The sequence below is a fragment of the Podarcis muralis genome, chromosome 15 (genome assembly GCF_964188315.1).
Source record: "Podarcis muralis chromosome 15, rPodMur119.hap1.1, whole genome shotgun sequence".
In the NCBI taxonomy this organism is placed as follows: domain Eukaryota; kingdom Metazoa; phylum Chordata; class Lepidosauria; order Squamata; family Lacertidae; genus Podarcis; species Podarcis muralis.
In genome coordinates, this window is record NC_135669.1 from 18359186 (window position 1) to 18379670 (window position 20485).

At 43.2% G+C, this 20485-nt stretch overlaps 2 protein-coding genes across 3 annotated transcripts; both read right to left on the minus strand.

The window, feature by feature from the left end:
• Positions 1-299: 299 nt before the first annotated feature.
• REXO2 (RNA exonuclease 2) lies at positions 300-9732 on the minus strand. The gene is made up of 7 exons (XM_028707806.2): positions 9559-9732; positions 6696-6779; positions 5133-5210; positions 4168-4279; positions 2497-2605; positions 1522-1575; positions 300-725 (listed from the first exon to the last, which is right to left on the minus strand). The coding sequence occupies exons 1-7, from the start codon at positions 9715-9717 to the stop codon at positions 596-598; spliced, it is 726 nt and encodes a 241-aa protein (XP_028563639.2). The 5' UTR covers positions 9718-9732; the 3' UTR covers positions 300-595.
• A 3666-nt stretch (positions 9733-13398) lies between these two features.
• Positions 13399-20485, minus strand: RBM7 (RNA binding motif protein 7). Of its 2 annotated transcripts, none has more exons than XM_028707808.2 (5): positions 20280-20485; positions 17664-17826; positions 16526-16634; positions 14907-14997; positions 13399-14472 (listed from the first exon to the last, which is right to left on the minus strand). In XM_028707808.2, exons 1-5 carry the CDS (start codon positions 20373-20375, stop codon positions 14095-14097), a joined length of 837 nt encoding a protein of 278 aa, XP_028563641.1. In that variant the 5' UTR covers positions 20376-20485; the 3' UTR covers positions 13399-14094. The 2 variants fall into 2 exon arrangements, with proteins under 2 accessions (XP_028563641.1, XP_028563640.1); XM_028707807.2 differs by having other exon boundaries at positions 14907-15000; positions 20280-20482.

Sequence of the window (20485 nt, forward strand, 5' to 3'; positions counted from 1 at the left end):
TGAAATCATCAAGCTGGAAAGACAAGCGATATGTCACATGGCAAGGGGGAGACACAGTGAACAGCACCTTGCCTTGGGCTGCTTAGGTGACCTTGAACTAGCCACGATCTTTTGGCTTCTGCTTCCGAGCTCCAAAATGGGGCAAGTGCCGCAGCGAGATTCCAAGGGGCTGTCAGAATAAAGGCACTACTCCAGTGCCACTCAGTCTGAATCCTGCTAGCAGCCCCCAAATGCACACACACACACAAAAGAAGAAAAGAAAAGCAGAAATGCTTAAGTCTAGAAAAGAGGCAAGCATCTTTCAGCAAGGCTGGCTTTATTGCATAATAAAAGAGGGTGCCTAGAACCAAATTGGGGTTCTTTAACTACAAAAGGTACTCTGTACGCATGAACCAAATGGCTGCGGTTGGTTCAAGGCACTGGCCTGCAATTCAGATGTCAACGACCCGTCACATGTGGTAGTCAGTAACTGTTAACAATCTTGAGGAAGCAAAGTAACAGAAAGCAGCCCCTTCCTTAACCAACAGTGAACTGAAACGGCAGGCGGAGACACTTCTGGTGCCTTGTGCTTTTGCTAAAGAACCAGGCTGCAAGATCAACTGGCCAGCTTTTCATTGTCACCATTTTCCACTAGTTTTCTTTTCTTCTCGTCCGTTTTCCTCTTGAAGATGCTATTTCTGTAGAACTGAAGCTCTTTGATACTCTCCCTGATGTCATCCAGGGCTCTAAAGGGAATTCAGGAAATGTTAACATTCCTTTAAAAGAAGGCTGCACCATACACACTCGCCTCCAAACGCAAGGGCAGGCTAATTTTAAAAGAAGCTGAAAAAGGTATGACTTTACAGTGTCCCCCAAAATGCTGCAAACAGGTTGTGTATTTCTATGTGCTGTGGAACCCTATAGAAGCAGAACTGAAGGAGAGATTCAAAGCTGGTTGGAGGCAGGAGAGAAAAATGCCCTTACACACATGCCTTCTTCCCTGCTGGAATGAGACCAACAGAACTTTGGATTTGGCATCTTATTCCCTCTTGGTTCTCCACCCTTGCCACTTCTGAACTGCTCTGTAACACACACTTTCTCCTAGGGAAATAATGTAAATAAAGGAGGAAATGTTCTTCTAATACAAAACATGCTACCCATCTTGGCGATAAACTTGCGGGCTGAATTACTATGATCCAGCACAATGAAAGAAGGTAGATAATAACAGCACGTTCATCTTGCTGAGTAATGACCAAGAGGCAAGTTCTGAGATGGACAGGGAAAGGTTCTTAACAGCACAGTTAACGGATGAGAAAAGGAAATGTCACACAGGAAGCTGCCTTATACTTGAGTCAAGCCTGATGGGCCATCAAGGTCGGGGAAAGCAACTTCTTGACCACCCAGTATAGCTGGACTACAACTCCCATCATCCCTGACCATTAGTCATCCTTACCACACTGCATAACCTGATTGTTGATGCTTGGTGATACAATCCGACACACACAAAACAATCACTCTTCAAAGCCAAAAAATCAGCGTTACCTATGAGACGCAGCCTTCTTTGGAGCAAACTCGTAGTCTTCTGGGTACCAGCGTCTGCACACACAAAACAAGTCCCCATGATCCAAAATCTAAATTATCCACCAAATGTGGTGGACGCCATAGGCAAGAGAACCCAGAAACGCAGGACTCTGGAGCCGCCTCCAAATATAAAATCACCAGAGGCCACAGACGCACCAAATTTGAAACGATCTCATGCAAAAATCAGGACTGTGAGAATTCCAGCTTTAATTTTTTAAAACTCACGGAACCTAGTTATTACATTGCAAAGAAATATTTTCCACTTCCCAAAGTTCCATGTTACTCAACAATTTTACTATAGTTCAAAACCTCATGTTCGTAGAATCATAGAACTGCAGACTGAGAAAGTACCTTGAGGGTCTTTTAGTCCATGGGTAGGCAAACTAAGGCCCGGGGGCCAGATCCGGCTCAATCGCCTTCAAAATCCAAACAGTGGACGGTCCAGTAATCAGCGTGTTTTTACATGAGTAGAATGTGTGCTTTTATTTAAAATGCATCTCTGGGTTATTTGTGGGGCATAGGAATTCGTTCTTTTTTTTCTTTTTCCAAAATATAGTCCGGCCCCCCACAAGGTCTGGGGGACAGTGGACCGGCCCCCTGCTGAAAAAGTTTGCTGACTCCTGTTCTAGTCTAACCCCCTGCAATGCAGGAATCTTCTGCCCAACATGGAACTCAAACCCACAGCCCTGAGATTAAGTGTCTCATGGTCTACTGACTGAGCTACCAAATAAATAAAAAATAAATGCAAATATATTTTGCGATTGTAGAATCTGAATCCTTCAGAAAGCTGCATCTACTGCTGACTGTAGGCATCTTGGTGGTCACCTATTACAAGTAAGACCCGCAAGATTTCCTCAAAGTCTGTGGCATGCCATTCGCTGCCCGAGGAGCCACCCACATATCCAAGCTCTGCCAAATGATGTAGTGGGTATTGACCTGCACAGTTCTTTGATGGTGCTCACATCAATGATCCTGTAGTGAAGGTGTTTCATGAACTGGGGCATGTGCTTGTCGAGGAATTTCTTGTCCGCATGAACCGAGTTTCCTGAAAAGGGTGGAAAGGCACAGATTCTGTTCATGCACTCAACGTGCAATTCTCAGGTGGGTGGCGAAGACACCCAGAAATCCCACCCACCCCGAAATCTCAATCTCAGATCCTTATTACAGTCGCAGACCAGCATACGTAGTGTGGGGTACAGTCCTTTAAAATCTATAAAATGTTTTGGAAAGCTAAAAAGTATCATAACAGAACAGAATAGAATAGAAGCTAAATAATCTAAAATATAAATATAAAAGAAGCTTAAAATAATCTAAAAGAAGGGTTAGGAGCATTAAACAGATGTGGAAGAGCATAAAAGGTTAGTATATACAAGACTATGGCTAGCACAACTTCTCTATAACACAACTTCTCTAAGGTGCCCAGCTGGGCCCCTTCTCCGACTTTGCACCACTAGAACTTGTACAATCTAAATTTTTAAGATCAGCCCTTCACGTCCGAAAATGTGTCTCTAATGCCACTCTGAGACTAGAGACAGGCTTCACAAAAGTGGAGGCTAGAGTGTGGGTGACCATACTCAACTACTGGCCCAATTATTTTATTTTTATATGAACACATGAATCTGCCTTTGACAGAATCAAGACACCCGCCCAACACCACTATATTTCATCTGCAGCACTGCTACAGCCTGACCAAGGAAGGTGCTTGGCCAAATGTCCAGGAAGGTGACGTAAAATGGGGCAATTGGGTGCTGAATTTGCCCCTCTTTCCACTCACACTAATTCCAACAAATCTGAAGCTGCTGCATTTTCCCACCTGAAACTTCCCAGGCTCTACAACCAACATCATAAGATGTGCTGTCCCCACATATACTTTCAGAAGAAAGAAGGAGGGGAGTCAGGGATTAAACCATCTGAACCTCAGTCTCCAGAACTCCCTTCCCATAAAGGCACAGATGTCGCCTTCCCTTCTCTCAGTTAAACTTCTTATACCAAATGATGTTTTGGAAAAATGAACATCTATTAAGGGATGGTCTATTGCTGATTCTCAAACTGGCTTTGATTAACCATATAGGGTTGCACCCAATGTTACACATACTCAGAGCAGAGACACTAAAATTAATAGACCTAGATGACTGGGGCCCATTAATTTGAATAGCTGAAGTTCATTGCATACAACAAATTATGATTTGCTGATGTAAAGAGTGATTCATAATGGTTTTGTATATATACCGTATTTTTTGCTCTATAAGATGCACCAGACTACAAGACGCACCTAGTTTTTGGAGGAGGAAAACAAGAAAGAAAAAAATATTCTGAATCTCAGAAGCCAGAACAGCAAGAAGGATTGCTGCGCAGTGAAAGCAGCAATCCCTCTTGCTGTTCTGGCTTCTGGGATAGCTGCGCAGCCTGCATTTACTCCATAAGACACACACACATTTCCTCTTACTTTTTAGGAGGGAAAAAGTGAGTCTTATAGAGCAAAAAATACGGTATACTGTTTGCATTTTCATTCTTTTGCTCTATTAGCTGCCTCAGGCCCTTTGAGTGGAAAGGGATGGTACAAATCAATAAAAATGACTATCTTTCATAAATGTTAAAACCTCCTACCGGCAAGGGGGCAGAGTCCTGGAGGTGTCTGTTGACGGACAAAAGACAGAAATTCGTACTCTGCTTGACGCAGCGAGATTTTGCTCTCCTGCACTGCCTTTGTAAGGCCAGACTAGAAGAAAGAGAGAAGCCAAAATTACATCATGTTGCCTGTGCCTTAAAAGGAGTCAGGCAGTTAAGATGTCATGCAAGAATCAATACTATTATTAGTTTTTATTAAACCTGTGGTCACTTCTTACTCAAAGGCCTCCAAGCCAATTACAACACATTTAGAACATAAGTATCAATATATTATACCATAAAAACAGAAAGAAAACAACCCCCTTAACAGCCACAGGAAGGTTTGGCAGCACACTACTGAGAAAACAACATCATCTTAATGGATAGTCGAGGATTTGCACTACTAGACCAGGCCAAAAGAACCATTTAATCCAGCCCTCTGCTTCCTACAGACATCGGCCCAGATGCCCCAGAGAAGGCCAGAAAACAGGGCATGGTGCATTGGCACTCAACTACTAATATTCAGAGGGAGGCTGAAACTGGATCTGGAAGACTCATACAGCCATCAAGACTAGTAGCCATTGATGAATGTGGCCAAGACAAGTCACTGATCTCATTCCCTTGCAGGAACTGCTGGTAAACAAGGAAGCGGTCTCCCCACTCCCAAACCCCAGCCAAAGGATGCAGCAATTTTAGCACAACAAAAAAAGGTTTAATGTTAAAAAGTCTTCATAATGGACATGGGAAACTCTAATGCCATGCTAAGGACACACTGTGAAGCTGGGTGAAGCTGGCCCGTTTTGCACAGATGAGATAAACCTCCAGCCATCCTTATCAAAGAAGTGCTTCATGTAGACGGCAGGGAACATGGCACGGTCAAGATAAGGTTCTGTGCATGTGGAACTGTAAAAAGACAAAGGAGGTCTCCTCAAGGGAGTGTGAGTGATGAAGAAGCAGGCCCCTACCTTGCCGTGATGCTCTTTGCACCATTCTGACATGCTGTCCAGCAACTCATCTGGCTGGTTTATTATCAGGTTGGGACCCTGTCAGCAAAATAGGAGAAAACAATGGGGAATCAGATCAGACTGTTACATCATTGATGCTCATTTGTTGCTGCAATTATTAATATAGTAATACTAGCATTTTATCCTGATTCTCAGCCAATAAGGGTTCCCAGGATTTCTCTCACATATATCAGTGATGTGATAGCCACTACCCACAGGCTGACAATCTAACCCAGGCATAGGCAAACTTGGCCCTCCAGATGCTTTGAGACTACAATTCCCATCATCCCTGACCACCGGTCCTGTTAGCTAGGGATGATGGGAGTTGAAGTCCCAAAACATCTGGAAGGCCAAGTTTGCCTATGCCTGATTTAACCAGATATGACACAGAAGGAAATGGAATTGAGAGGGAAGAGGAAAAAGCAAACTCAGGCACTTCTTTTTAAGTTATAGGATTCTTATAATGACCTGATAGAGGAGTCAAAAGTGGCTAGCTTTTTAAAGAGTCAATGGAACGGCCCTGCAGCTCCACCTCTCTCTTCAAAACAGTCCAAAACAAGAGCTGCTAAAGGACAACAGTTCAGGAAGGAAGGGATGGGTGGTGGGGTGGTGGTAGCAATATAAGTGGAACTGTTCAAACAGCAGTATGTATTATGAATAGAAATAATCACCTTTGTTTGAACACAAAGGGATGTAAACTTGTAGCGCAATCAGATTCATTTTTACTCTCAAGTGTAATAGTGACAGTTTGCACCAGGTAAAATCTGATGAACTTTTAGATTTGATGGAAACAGGAAGCAGTCGTAATTTGGTCACCTTTCGAGTTCGCAATATTCAGTTGGCATTCACTTCCCTCGCTAAAAACATTCGGAAATTGCATGCATAAAAGGGGCTTTTCATCAGCCAGCTATGCGGCAAAGAAGTCAGTGGAAATTATGAGTGACTAGTTGGCCACTCACAGCAATTAGCTAACCAGCTGGCATTTAAAAAATACATATTGAAAAGAAAAAAAGGACTACAAACTTAAAATCCTCTCTTCCCCCCTTTCCTCCATCCCAAAGGCATAGTTCAGATGTAAACAAAAATAGTACAGTTAAGACAAGCACTAATATGGAGAAAAACAGAAAGTTACTAATGTCAGTATATTAACACAAACAGATATTATGGAATGCAGTTTGTCCTGTAAAGTATTTGTTCAAATACTGGCTCAATGGCCACAAGACCGCCAAAGAAGTTTTTTGTACCAGTTTTTCAGAAATGGCTGTCCCAAATTACATTATACCATTTTTGCACATTTAAACCCTTCGTTTCCTTCCATTTTCTAGCTATCAATATTCTTCTTACCACTAATAAGTAACCAATTACATGTTCATATAATAACCCTTGGTAGTCTGCACTGAATATACCCAACAATGCTATTCCAGGAGGGTGGTTTTTTTAACGGGTTTCTCCAGTATTTTTGTTATTTCTGTGCTAGCTGGCATTTAGCAGGCACCAGCCCCCAAAAATCAGCAACCAACATACCTCAGCCAAGATGTTCAAGTCCGAATCTGTTATGAGACAGGCCATCTCAATGATCTGGTCTTTTTCAATGTCGAGCCCCGTCATCTATATCAAAGTCAAAATGTTAACAATGTTAACTGATGCTGGTAGGTTAAAAAAGCATTCACAGCAGCCAAAAAATGGGGGGGGGGGGGTGAGGGAAGACCCACTGAAGGTTTGAACAAATGTGTCTGCCTCACAAAGAGCTAGGAAATAAACTCGGAAAATTGCCCTGGAGCGCAGTTTATTTCTTTAATGTCAGGCCATAGCAGTGATGTTCTTCCTGCTCACTTAAGCCAAGTGGTTAAATGTTTAGTTCGGGTTGGTGGTTATTCTAAATTGGGTATAACTGTAAACTGTTTATTAATGCTATTGTTGTTGGTTTCTATTGATTTATTGGTTGGTTTGTTGCTCGCAGAGGATATTTTGTTTTTTTTTAATGTTTGATACTTTGTTGTGTTTTTATACATGTTGTAAGCCACCCAGAGTGGCTGGGGAAACCCAGCAAGATGGGCAGGATATAAATTTTAAAAATATTATTATTATTAAGTGTCAATTGTTTTAGGACCTCAAGCCTATACAAGCTGATAAAATCTAGGATTGTGAATTGCTTTGCTGCAAGAGGCCCAGGGGAGGAGGTCAATCTTTTTAAAGTGTGGGCGCATTTGTGATAAATAGGCTTCTCGATGACTATTAAGAGCGATAAATGGCTTCCATATTCAGTGGCTTCTGGAAGCCAACAGTAAGAAATGACATCTTGTCTGCCACTGCTGGTTGCACAGAACTGATCCTCAGTCTGGTCACACATGGAGCCAACAGAGCCCCTTCAAATAAAATTGTGAACTTGAAACCTCATTTCCTCATAGCACAAGGATGCAGCTTCTCCTAGGATAGGCTTTGTCAGCCTGGTGCCCTATAGATGGTTTGGATTGCAACTTCCATCAGGCTCCAGTTGGCCTACTTGAGGGCACCCTGCTGGTGAAGGCTGTCCTAGATCCCTTGCAAATTCCCGCACTTCTAATGCAGATATATGTTGTTGTTGTTGTTGTTGTTGTTTAGTCACTTAGTCGTGTCCGACTCTTCATGACCCTATGGACCAGAGCACGCCAGGCACTCCTGTCTTCCACTGCCTCCCGCAGTTTGGCCAGACTCATGTTTGTAGCTTCGAGAACACTGTCCAACCATCTCATCCTCTGTCGTCCCCTTCTCCTTGTGCCCTCCATCTTTCCCAACATGAGGGTCTTTTCCAGGGAGTCTTCTCTTCTCATGAGGTGGCCAAAGTATTGGAGCCTCAGCTTCACGATCTGTCCTTCCAGTGAGCACTCAGGGCTGATTTCCTTAAGAATGGAGAGGTTTGATCTTCTTGCAGTCCATGGGACTCTCAAGAGTCTCCTCCAGCACCATAGTTCAAAAGCATCAATTCTTTGGCGATCAGCCTTCTTTATGGTCCAGCTCTCACTTCCATACATCACTAAGATATATGTTAGAACACTCCTTTCCAACCTACCAAGGGTCCCAGCTGCCCTAGGGTGACCAAATTTGATTTTCTGCTCCCAAGATCTCATTTCCTGTGAAATTAGGCTGCTTCTTCCCCCACAAACCAAGCTTTCCACATTTCCTAGAAAAAACACTTAAAGGGTGAATGGTCTTCCTTCTCTCACACACATCCACCTACAGTGCCTATGTATCGTGGGGGATAATATGGGATGGGGGCACACACCAAGGCTCCCAGGAATAATAGGATGGGCACCAATCTCCTGCACATGTCCTGTAGTACATGAGTCGGGGGGTGGGTGACATTATGAGATGTGACCCCCGTAGGATACACATCTCCTCAAAGGATATTCTAAGAGAGTCCAATCTTGCTCGTACACAGGCATACACTAACATTGCACCTGTCTCTTTTGGGGAAGGAGGATGAATCCTGCACCTACACTGCACCAGTATCTCTTGCGGGGATATTATGGGCTGCAGCTCCTTTGCAAATAACCCAACAGGCACATCTCTTGAGAACGTTGCCTTACATGGTGTAGGTCTTTCTACATGAACAGATATTAGAAAATGGATACTATGATACTATAGGATTGCAATCCTCAAGTATTCACTCCCAGCTGTCTCAAGGGGTAGAGGGATTTTGCGGGACGCAGCCCCGCCCTCTCCTGACACATTGATATTGAACCATATATATATATATATGATTCATAAATATGATATGATCCTGAACCAAATCTCTCATTCATATATATATATATTCAAATTAAAGTTTTGCAATCACATATCCAGCATACATCATAAAAACAAGATTCCAAAGAACCTCTTGGACTTCCCTCCTTCCCCTTTCTGGACCCTATTATAAATCATTTGCACCTGCATCTTCTATAATAATCTGTTTTATATCTCCATTATATCCAAAATTCACCATTAAACTACAAGTGTTATTCCGATCCTAATAACGATTTTAACTGTTTACAATGATTTTTTAAGATAAATGATAAATTTTCTGAACTAAATTTCATGGGGGCATATTATGGGATAGTAGCTATTTGTATAACTGTTTCATACTTCTTCGAAGGCAATGTTCTGGGGCAGCGGGGAATCACGGGATGGATCCTACTCAAAAGGAGCTAAACCGCACTTGCCGCGGGGAAGGGGGCATATTATGGGATGGAGCGCCCTTTTTTACACTCCCCCCCCCCATACCGCACCCAATGCCAGGGAGCAGGATACTACGGGATGGAGCCCTCGCATTGCACTCCACATGGTGCAAGCGTCTCGGGGGACGAAACGGACAGGATATTATGGGATGCCCCTTCGCAGAGGCCTCGTTACGGGCTGGGCGCCTCACCTCCAGGTCTACCCAGACCATTCTCTGCCCCATGCCGGGCTCCGCCGCCCCTCCGGCTCCTGCCATGGCTCGCAACCCGCTCAGGCAGCGCCCCGACAGCCACCGCCTCCCTGCCGGCGCGCCGAAAAGCCGCCAAGCCCTTCCGCCAGCGCGCATCATCTGGAGAAGCCGCAGACTACAAATCCCAGCAGGCCCCGCCCCAGCCCCGCCCGCTGGGCCATAAGGGTAAGCCGCGCAGCCTCCTGGGATTTGTAGTTTTGCGTGGCGACAGCGGGAGTGAGAGCGTCCCTGCGCGCCTAGTGCCTCGCTTGGCATGCTGGGGGTTGTAGTTTGAGGGATGAGGCTCCGGCGGCGGAGGCGATCGGTTCCCACACTGTAATGCTGGTTCGTGCCCCAATCCTCCAAAACGGGAGGCTGGCCCAGTAAAAGGGTCAGCTGGGCTTGCGTTTTCCCCCCTTCCCCAATACAAAGCTGCATTTTCTTACCATATTAATAAAGCAAATACTAGCCCTTTTTAGTGAAAGCACTGAGCCGAAAGTTAACACGTGTTATTCTAAAAACACGCAATATGTGGTCTGTGCAATAAAGGAAAATCCAAGGCCCCTTCTTGAGACTCGTAATCTTTTTCTTTCTTAAAAAAAAAATATGCAGGGAGCAGGATTCCCGCCCCCCCCCCTCAAGCTTGGAAGTAACTGAGTAAAAGGATGAAAAAATATATATGAATACCACAATTAACTCAGGAATAGACAGGAAATAAAAGTTAAAATAATGCCTCAAAGTGGGGGGGGGGGGGGTAAGAGACCCATCAGTGTTATCAACACTCACAGGCAGGTTTCAGGTGGGAAGCTATCCCAGCCCTAACTGAAGAAAATGCCAGAGATTGTTGGTTTCAGTCCTTCTGCATGCAAAGCATGTATCATAGAAAGATGGCCCCAGTTCAAAGCCACACCAAGAAACAACACTGGCGCATGAACAATTTTGTGTCTGACATAGTGGTACTTGGAACAGAAAGAAAAATCCTTCTCATTGGCTCCTGTGTCACTTTCTGCATTTCAGGGATTCTTTTAAAGAGTGAACTTTGTGAAGCACTTACCTAGACCCAGGAAGGTTTAAGATGGAAGCCCTCATCTGACCCCATGACCTAAATCCACTGTACTTGAGCATTATTATGGCTGTCCACAGAAGCAGTATGCAGGTATGAAAAATTACATTCTATATTTGAAGAGGGCAATGCTATTTAAGGAAACGTCATTACATGACAACTTTGCGCCTCAAAGCTTCTTTACACATTGCATTTGCATCCTGCACACGCGAAATGCCTTACACATTAGGAGTGCTACAGTATGCAATGTGTTTACACCAACCCAAACACACGTTAGGTTCACAGAATACAAAGCTAGAACTGGAACATGCAGACATGGCGATGGAACATGCATTTATCATTGCAATATAAGAAACAACCCTCGGCAGCCGCCCCCCTTGTGTCCTCTTGAAAACCAGAGAAAATCTAGATTCCCTTTTGTTTTTAAGTCCTAGTTGGCCTCATAATATGTTCCACTCCCCACCAAAAGAGAGACAAAGCACTTTAAAAAAATGCATTTAAAAAAATTTATAGACTTGGGCTGCGATCTGTAACCTGGCGTGCTGATCAAGACTAATGCGAGTTGCAGTCCAAAGTATCTGGATGGCACCAGGTTGCAAAAGGCTGGGTTAGGGAATAACAAGGAACAGGGGGGAAATCAAGGTTGCCTTCTGGTTTTTAAAACCCTGAGGCTGCCATCCTAATGCCACTTACTTGCGAGGAGACCCGATTCAATTCAATAGAACTTACTTCTGCATTTACATGGTTAGGATTGCAATCTTTGAGGTTTTGCCTGCTTGTGAATGAAAGAGAACCCCACTTACTGCAGACAAGACACTGGCAGCAAACCCTCTGCTTTAATGGAATAGTCCTCCTGCCAAGAAACATCACTGGATGTCTTGCTCTGACCTATGCTAGTAATGTTAGTCAATCAACTTTGATATACATTCCCCTGCCCCGCACCAGGTGTAATGGGAAAAAAGGAGATTACAACTACCTCTGTGAATACAAAGCAGGTTGAAGAGGCACAGCACATGGCTGATGTGTGGACAGCATGTGTACAATCTGTCTAAAAAATACAGTGTGAAGACTGATGGCTAAGCATCTGGTGTAACAGCTTTAAGAAATGTGTCCTATTTAAGATGCAGGCTGAGCCCGCAACCCGTCAAAGCTTGCTGGGCATTTTCACACATTCAGTCACTCTGAAAGCATCAAAGGCCTCTCTCTCTAATACAAACTTTCCAATGAGAAGATTAAAAAAAAAAATCACTTTTATATGCAAATATAACAACTACCTGTAAAGAGAGAACACCAGCTGTAAAATTTAGTTCTTAGGAAAATTTGCTTGCACACAATATTTTGAAAGAACGAGAATTTATTTTAGAGAAAATAAAAATATAGCTAACCAAGTGAGTTTTTTAAAAATACTATTAACAGTATTGCTTGAGGGAGTTCTGAATTATGTAAACTTTTTTTTTTTAAGACGGGTGCTTGTTTTTGCAACAATGCCATAAATATGTAAGCCAAAAGGTAACAATGAATCCTTTTATATTAGTGTATATTTGACAAAAATATTATATTTTTTAAAAGATGTCCCATTTAGGCATGCAGATAGAGGGTCACAAGCATCTCCCTCCTCTAGCCCCCCCCCCCAGATATAAACCCAAACAGCACGGAAGAACAACAGGGGTTCAAGAAACCACAATTGATTTGGATTAGAGTAAAAGAAAGAGAAAGTGTGTGTGTGTGTGTGTGTGTGTATTTCAAGAGAAGTGACAGAAAAATTAAGGTAAGCCACATTTTACTGCTGCTGCAATTGCCCCCTTGTCAATTTTGTTGCAGCTGAAAATGACGAGGGTATGAATACTTTTCAAAATAAAATACTTTGCTGTGCAGAGCAGACAAGTTTTGTTTTCTTAAAGAAACAATTTGACACTGTCCAGACAATGCATTTATACATTGCAACTTAACATGGGAGTTATGGTATGTTCCAGGGATTGTTCCTAAAGCCAAAATTGTGTAGTCAAAAGACATTAGGTACAAAGGCAGGTGCGATTACCAAAGTCTTTTTTTCTGGACGCCTGCTCCCCGCCGCTTTTTTATTATTATTTCTTTTGACAAGCACGTAAACCTGAATGTGCACGAGTAAAATGTGCACAAGTTGTAGGCTTGCTGCACTCCAGTTGCTACAGAGATTACTAATGTTCAAATGGAAGCACTGTGAACATAAGCGGAAGCTACTGGAAACCATTTAGCTGCAGAATCTTTTTAAAAATGGCACCAAAAGTTCCCATCTCAAAAATCCCACCATGTTTCAGTATAGGGGGAATCATAGATAAAGACATTGATGGCATTTCAAATACACAAACTTCAGAAGGATGGATGTCACAAAAATCCACCCTATTGAAAAAGCTCATCTCAGATTTATGATTAGTTAAAAGCTATTCCAAATTTAGCTGTACTTGCAAGTGGAGGCTAGCAGCTGCACTTCTGGGCAAGACCAGCCAAACACTGTAGGCCAATGGCCCCTCCCCCAAAACATTGACTTTATTTAATTTAATTTTAAAGATTAACCAATGCTGCAGGCTGGATGAAATAAAGCACTTGGCCAGACAACGCCCATGGACAAGAAGTTCATAGATACTCACCTTCGTTTCTCCTTTGTATTAAATATCAATTGTAATGTCTAAACTTTTCTATTCAATGAGGTTTTTAAAAAGTATGTCAACTATAGAAAGGGAATGGACAGAGGCATGCAATGATTTCCTGAGAGGTTTTAATCGCTTAAATTGTTGGGAAAGTCTTTTTACGATACTGTGGGCTCTCTTGCTCGTAATATAAAAATCAAAGGACTCTCAATGAAAGCAGCTGGAAAAATTAACACACCATTCAATACAAATCATCAAGTCATCCAGCAAATTTGTTTCACTCTTAATATCTGAACAGGATGCATGTTTGCTTAATACAAGTATTTAAAAGCAACATTTATTCCAGTAGAAAAACACTGTTACCAATATTTCCATGTGCCATTGAGCCTTCTACTCTGTGGCATTCATTTTTTCCATGGGATTACTTACTACCAGAACCACCTCAGGGGCTCTCTTCCTTTCTCATTAACACTCTACAAAAATACCAATGTTCATTTTAAAATACAACCAAAGCGGCACCTTTTTTTTCCCCCTTACAAAATTAACTACATTGATTTCTCTTTTGCTTGTTTAAAAGCGTGGCACCTTCTCTTTTTTTCTCTAAACCCTGAGAGAAAGTTAATACAATTGAAACGAAGCCACTTCTCATGAAATACATACTGCAGGTGATTTTTATAAAACAATTTTTAAAAAGCAACTCGTGCAGTTACTCGTTGCAAGCTCTCTGTAAAAAAACGATTTCTTAAAAAGGAAAGAGCCACTCCATTTCGCCAAGGAAAGGTATGCAAAATCTGCTCTGAATACTTGCTAGTGGCGGGAGGGGCGCCATTTGCCATCTCGGTAGTTCTCCCTCCGGTTATCGTAATCGTGACTCCAGCCTCCATAGTGCCTGTCATCGTGACCATATTCCTCCCGAATGCCCCTGAAATGATGCTCCGAGCCATAGTCGCTGGGGCGCTGAGGTTCCCGGCTGCTATAATGCCTGCTTTCAGTAGGATACGGATGGGAGCTCACTCTGTTCTTGCGCTGGGCTGCACTTGTCTCTGAGCGCCACTGCATGGATGAAGCTGACGACTGGGTGAACGAGTAACTCGGGTGGTGCCCTGGCGAAGCAAATCCGGATGGCTCCGGGTGCAAGGAGTTGTGCCTGCCACTGTACTGCGACTGCTGCCACATATTATTCATCTGGAAACAGAAAGCACTTCTGTTAAGAAGAGGCATGGCCAATAGTCAGGGGTGATGATGATGATTTGTTCAATTCCTTACTTGCCCTTCACCATAAGGTCCCAGAGTGGCAGTGTAAAAATACAAATCAGTTAAAACTGTTTACATTAGAAAGAATAAGGCTGGTTTTAAGAACATCTCTCAGGTTGAGAGGTGTAGTCCAGCAACATCTAGACAGCCACAGTGTGCTGTGCCAGCCAGACTGGTGAATGAGAACAGCCGCAGGGACTATATAACTCCAGATCTACATTGGCTTCCAGTACTTTTCTGAGTGGAATTCAAAGTGTTGTTATTGTTAACCACTCAGCTTTTTTGTCTGAGGCATGCACCACTCCACTCATTTGCAAACCCTTTCCTGCCTATTTCCTGTTAACAGCCAAACAAATAACTCTCACCACAGCTTGTCTCTGGAGGTTATCTGGGGATGAGAAGGATCTCTGCACAGTTGGCGACTCTGTTGAGATGTTATCCACATTCCTCTCATACCTGCTAAGTGAAAACCAGAAGTCAATTGCCCAGAAGAAGTCTCAGATCATGGAATTCTGCACTAACAGTAATCACAGTCAACAGTATTCAATTGAAGAAAGTTATGCTGATGGTCAAGGGTCTGGAAACCAAGCCTTATGGAGGGCTTTGGGTATGTTTAGCCTGAAAAGAGGAGACAGTGAAGAGATAGGATAGCCATCTTCAAATATCTGAAAGGTTGTCACATGGAGCACACTTGTTTTCTCCTGCTCTGGAGGGTAGGAGCCAAACCAGAATCACAATTCTGTGATTCTGTCACTAAACTTTCTGATGGTTGGAGCTCTTCAACAGTGCAAAGGACTCCCTCATAAGGTGGTAGACTCTTCTTCACTGGAGGTTTCTAAGCAGAGGTTGGATGGTCATCTGCCATGGATGTTTTAGATGAGATTCCTACATTGCAGGGGGTTGGACTAGATGACCCTCAGGGTCCCGTCCAATTCTATGATTCTACTATAGGTGTTTGTGAATGGTTTTCCCAGGGGTGGGGAAAAATAGGTATCATGAAAATAACCAGGAAGCAAAGTACCGGGTAAACACTGGCATTAGCAGCTTTATGATTATAGCTATATTTCTATCCTACTCATTCTCATAGACATAGACAGTTATTTGTTCTCCTAGCCTCAAAACAAGGTTGTGAAATATGCTAGGCTGAATGACAGAGATTGTGATTGGCTCAAGGTCACCCAGTTTGTGACTGAGCGGGAGATTTGAACCTGGGTCTCCCTGGTTGCAGCAGAACACTTCTAATCTAACCACTACATCATAGTTTTCCTTTGATCCATCATCGTAAACTGTTATTGAATATATATTTTTCTAAGCAGAGTATAACTGAGCAATCTGTTTTCAGTTCATCTTCATTTTTATAACTGACACACTTGTCAAAGCAATACAGAAACACAGATCGCAAGCCTCAGGAGGTTTCTAGTAACAGCTTCTTTAATCTACTCTGCATCTCAATTTAGAAAATTCTGAAAAGACTCACAGCTTTCCCTAATGGAAACTAATTTGCTTGTCCATCTGTTGCTTTAGAAACAAAATTCCTGATGTGCCACATCAAAGTTCTCAATACCATTTGATTTTTGTAGTTGCTCTAGAAAGAAAAGCTAATAATAGTAATATCTTTTCTCAGTGCTAGAATTCAGTTCATATTATTCTTTCCCACTTAAAGACAAATAATAAACATAAAGGTAGAAAGGGGAGCTCAGACATAAGCTATTGTATTATGCCCACTTTGGAAAGCAGTCACAGAATTTACCATATGGTAATGAATGCTAAGAACACAATCCTACGCACAATTAATCAGAAGCAAGTCCCACCAAGTTCAATGGGGTTCACTCCCTAATAAGCTGCAATTCTAAATGTACTTAAATGATTTACCACAGGCTTCCTAAAACTGGTGCCCTTGAGCTCTTTCAGACTCAGGGTTGTAGTCCAAAATATTTGGACGACACCAGGTTGGGGGAAGTCTGGCTTAACATTAAGAACTTACCTGCTACTGGCAGTTGTTGTTGGCAGTTGTTGTATACTGGAGGGGCTTCCATTAGCATATCCAGGTTGAGAATAAGGTGAATTGTTGTCTTGAGATGCATGACTGCTCCCTAAAGGTAAAAGGACGTGTTTGAAGTGTAACTAAAACAAGTCATTTACATTGAGAAAGGTTAAGCCGACGCAAGATGCTAACAGATTGAAAACATGGCACATTACTTAATGGGCTCTGGAGTATCACACTAGAGAACCATTAAGACATACAAACAGATTTCCAAAACAAGTGTTGCAACCTACTGGAATACCCAGTGGTGAAGATGCAATCAAGATGCAACGCTAAGGACACTAAACTTAAGTTAACTGCAGATGAAACTCAGCTTTCCTAAAGTGAAAAACTTTGGACACTACTTCAAACAGTCCAAATAAGCACCAAATACTGTTTTCATTTCCTTTATTTAAAAAGAAATTTTAGCAATTCCAAGGCTCCACTCTAGAACCAGCTTGAGTGCCGGGGCTCATTTCAGAAATAATCTGAATTGATAAAATAATGCTTCTAGACACGTGCAAAGTGCATTCCTCTGTGATCATAGGAGCTCAGAATACACACAGATCTGTTCTCAACTGAAAAGGGTACAGCAGATGTGTAGAATGTGTGGCCCTCCGGATATTGTTAAACTACAACTCCCATCAGCCCCAGCTAGCATAGCCAATTGTCAGTGAGGATGGGATTTGCAGTTCAGCAACATATGGAAGGCTAAAGATTATACAAAGCTAGAGTAGGACATCCCTTCTAAAAACAGATGGTTTGTCCCCAAACAACTGAAACTCTTTTGAGAAGTGCATTTCAACATCTTTTAAAGTTCCTTTTAAAAAAGATTCTAACCGATTGTCTTCCAAAAACTGACAGAAAGCCCCCTTCAAATGAGTTGGCTCCTCAAGATAGCATACAAATATGCAGCAACACTATGAACACAAGAGTGGTTTACAGGCTCAGTGAAATTTTAATCTGATATATAATTCAACACAAAAGATGCACCCAGAATAATAAGTTTTACACATCAGAATTTTAAGCATAAAAGGAATATGAACCCCCTTCAATTTTGCCTAGATGACCTAGGCTGTTTTAACGGTTTTGTGGATACCTGATCGAAACTGAATTTTGAGAGGTCTCCCAAAAAGTTTGATCCCATTAAGTAGATCCATGCCATAGGGGACAGATTCTTCATGTTTGAAATTCACAAATGCAAACTGCTTTGGTTTCCCATCCCTGTCCTTCGGAATCTTTACTTTAATGACTGGACCTGCCTGCAAACCAAAAAACAAAGCAAAACATTAAAATAAAAAAATGGAGCAACTTTCCCTTGAAGGTTATTTAGTTGCATGCATCTGCATTCTAAGGTAAACCTGTATTTGCATTCAAGTACAGTGTAGGGTGTTACCAATTAAATGAAAGATATGTATTGTCAGGCACGTTCTAAAACAACTTTCTTAATAGTTGGCATTTTACATTTTTACTCTCCAAAGGACTGGAGAGTAGGACATAGTTCTAGATTCACCAGGCAGGTGAAGGTGGTTCAAACTAGGTAATGGTCAGTTTACTGCTGGTCTCTAGGCATCACTTCAGGTAGGTGCTATGAAGGTAGAAAAGTACATGCCCCCATGTGAATCCAGAGCCATCAGGTCTGGGTGGGTGTACAAGATGGCCACAGGGACACCAACTTGGGTTCCATGATGGAAGAATTGCACAAGAGAAATGTAAATAAAACAAAAATAAAGACTTTGGTTGGTACTCAATATTCTCCAGGGAAGAAAGCAACAGTAATGGATTCAGCCACATGCCAGCATGGAACAGAAAGTTAACATGCACTGTGAACCTCCTTCCACTCACAAGAATGCACCCCCAAAAGCAGAGGAAAACTCATTCACCTTTCAGCCATGCTGATTTTACATAAGCAAGGAGCATTGAAGCATTCCTTTCAAGTCAGCCTCACAATGTCTTTCAACAGATCCATTATTAACTTTCTGTGAGAACATTACAATGGTTCAAATCACCCTCACCCAATAGAAATGGACATAGAGATTGAGAAGAGGAGGAGGACAGTTTTTCAGGAAGCCTACAAGCAGTGCATGAAGGCAACAACCCTCACCCTATTTACTCCCTCAAAGTTTGGCATCAAGGAGTATCCTGAGCTCCAACTCAGTTATTGGAACTAACAGACCAGTTCTCAAGGACTTCATCTAATCTCCATCTAATCTCCTCTGAATGTCACTGAGTGTCTACACTTTTGTGTGTGTCCTAAACTTACAGCCAATCTACTTAATCATAAGACCCCAGGTTCCAGCATTATGAAAGTGGTTGGAACAGTTCCCTAGGTGCTTTTGCCACTCCATATCTACATCTATAAATGTCTATTATAGCCTTTTGTTCTACTTGAGCCTTGTAGGAAAGGTGTACGAACAGCCAACTGTGTCCTTGTCAAACCTTTTCCAGCTCTACAATTTCTTCTTCTTCTTCTTCTAGATAGGAGCAGACAGAGAACAGTACACACCACATTCCGAATGCAACTGCACCATAAAAGACATGACAATTCTGGCTGTCTTACTTTCACAGCAAATGTGAATATAAACAAATGTGATGGCACAGGACGATGTGGCAACTTTTTGCTTACACGTATGCTGAGCCTGACATCAATAGCCCTTGCATCTTGAAACAAGGGATCCACTACCTCTTAGAATTAGGTCTAGGATAGCTTCTCCTATGACTAACTGTTTCAAGGCAGAGTTGCTCACAATCTACACATTTTGCCTCCTGGTTGTAACCTTAAGTACCCTTAGACAGCCTGGGCAAACATGACAGAGGCAACCCATTCTTACAACACATTCCCCATTTCTTTCTCCCCCTCAAGACCACCCTTGGCATTTTGCTCAGGGGATGAGACTACATCCCCAAAACTAAATCCGTTTTCAGGACTGGTACATCCACGGTGGTGCTATAGGACGAATTTCCAGTTCCTGAAACATTATGCTTCCCTTGAAATATAGAGCTAAACCATCCCCAGTCTACCTTTCCCGTTTATGCACCTCCTGGATTACCACTGGAGTTGCCCTCTTCTGACAACCCAGGGCGCCCAGATCAAAAACGCATTCCTGTTCATTTTGGTGCTTTTGTTGTCAATTCTGCAAGCTGCTTGTTTTTGTTTTTGTTGTTTTAATATTCTGATACTTATTTTTAAATCTTGCCGATCTCACCCATCCACCCCGAAGTTCCCATTTTTCGGGCAGGAAAACAGCTAACGATCAGACCTGTTTGCCGCCAGCGTTTTACCTTTAGAAGAATTCGCACCTTGCCTTGTTTTAAGAGGGAAACGGAGGGAAGGAGAGCATCCCGAGGGGGCTTTTCGCCTTGCAAGGGCTTCTGAACGAAGCCAAGCGAAACGGAAACCCGTTCAAAGGTAAAGGAAAGCGAGGCAGGCGAGACCCAAACAAAGCCAATGCCTCCCCGTCTCCCTTCCCAGATCCGATTTCGCTCGCAGCGACACCAAAGAGATGCCAGTCTTTTTTCAGGGCAGCCGCCGCTCCTCTATAGCTCCTGGGCATGTGCAGAGGGCCGGCAAACTAAAACGCAGGCAAAAGGAAACGCCCCCCTCCCCACACATACAACAAGGCCGGCGCCCCCCTGCGAGGTAGGCCGCTCTGAGCCCCGGCCCCTCTCCGCGGCCGAGTCAAGCCAGGAGGTGAGGCCCTGCCCGCCCCGTTACCTGGTGGAAGAGCTCGAAGAGCAGCTCCTCGGTGACTTTGGGGTCGAGGTTCCCCACGAAGAGGGTCCGGTCCGCCTCGGCCGCCGCCGCTCCCATCTCCTCAGCTCGCAGCTCGCGCAGGCGCGCGCGTCCTTCCGAGCCGAAGGGAGGAGAGCCGCCCCCGCGGTAGGTGCTATTCAGGCCCGCGGGCCTCTCGAGTGCGCAGG

What these genes read in the sequence shown, in the direction of transcription:
- REXO2 (XM_028707806.2), bottom strand. Translation starts at nt 9,717, where the DNA reads ATGATGCGCGCTGGCGGAAGGGCTTGGCGGCTTTTCGGCGCGCCGGCA. An exon ending in GCAAAGAGCATCACGGCAAG is followed by an intron (nt 4,280 to 5,132) that starts GTAGGGGCCTGC and finishes TCTTTCTTCTAG; the next exon opens with TCTGGCCTTACAAAGGCAGT. An exon ending in ACCATCAAAGAACTGTGCAG is followed by an intron (nt 1,576 to 2,496) that starts GTCAATACCCAC and finishes TTGTGTGTGCAG; the next exon opens with ACGCTGGTACCCAGAAGACT.
- RBM7 (XM_028707807.2), bottom strand. Translation starts at nt 20,375, where the DNA reads ATGGGAGCGGCGGCGGCCGAGGCGGACCGGACCCTCTTCGTGGGGAAC. An exon ending in CAAAATTCAGTTTCGATCAG is followed by an intron (nt 16,635 to 17,663) that starts GTATCCACAAAA and finishes TTTTACCTTTAG; the next exon opens with GGAGCAGTCATGCATCTCAA. An exon ending in ACAACAACTGCCAGTAGCAG is followed by an intron (nt 15,001 to 16,525) that starts GTAAGTTCTTAA and finishes GTTTTCACTTAG; the next exon opens with CAGGTATGAGAGGAATGTGG.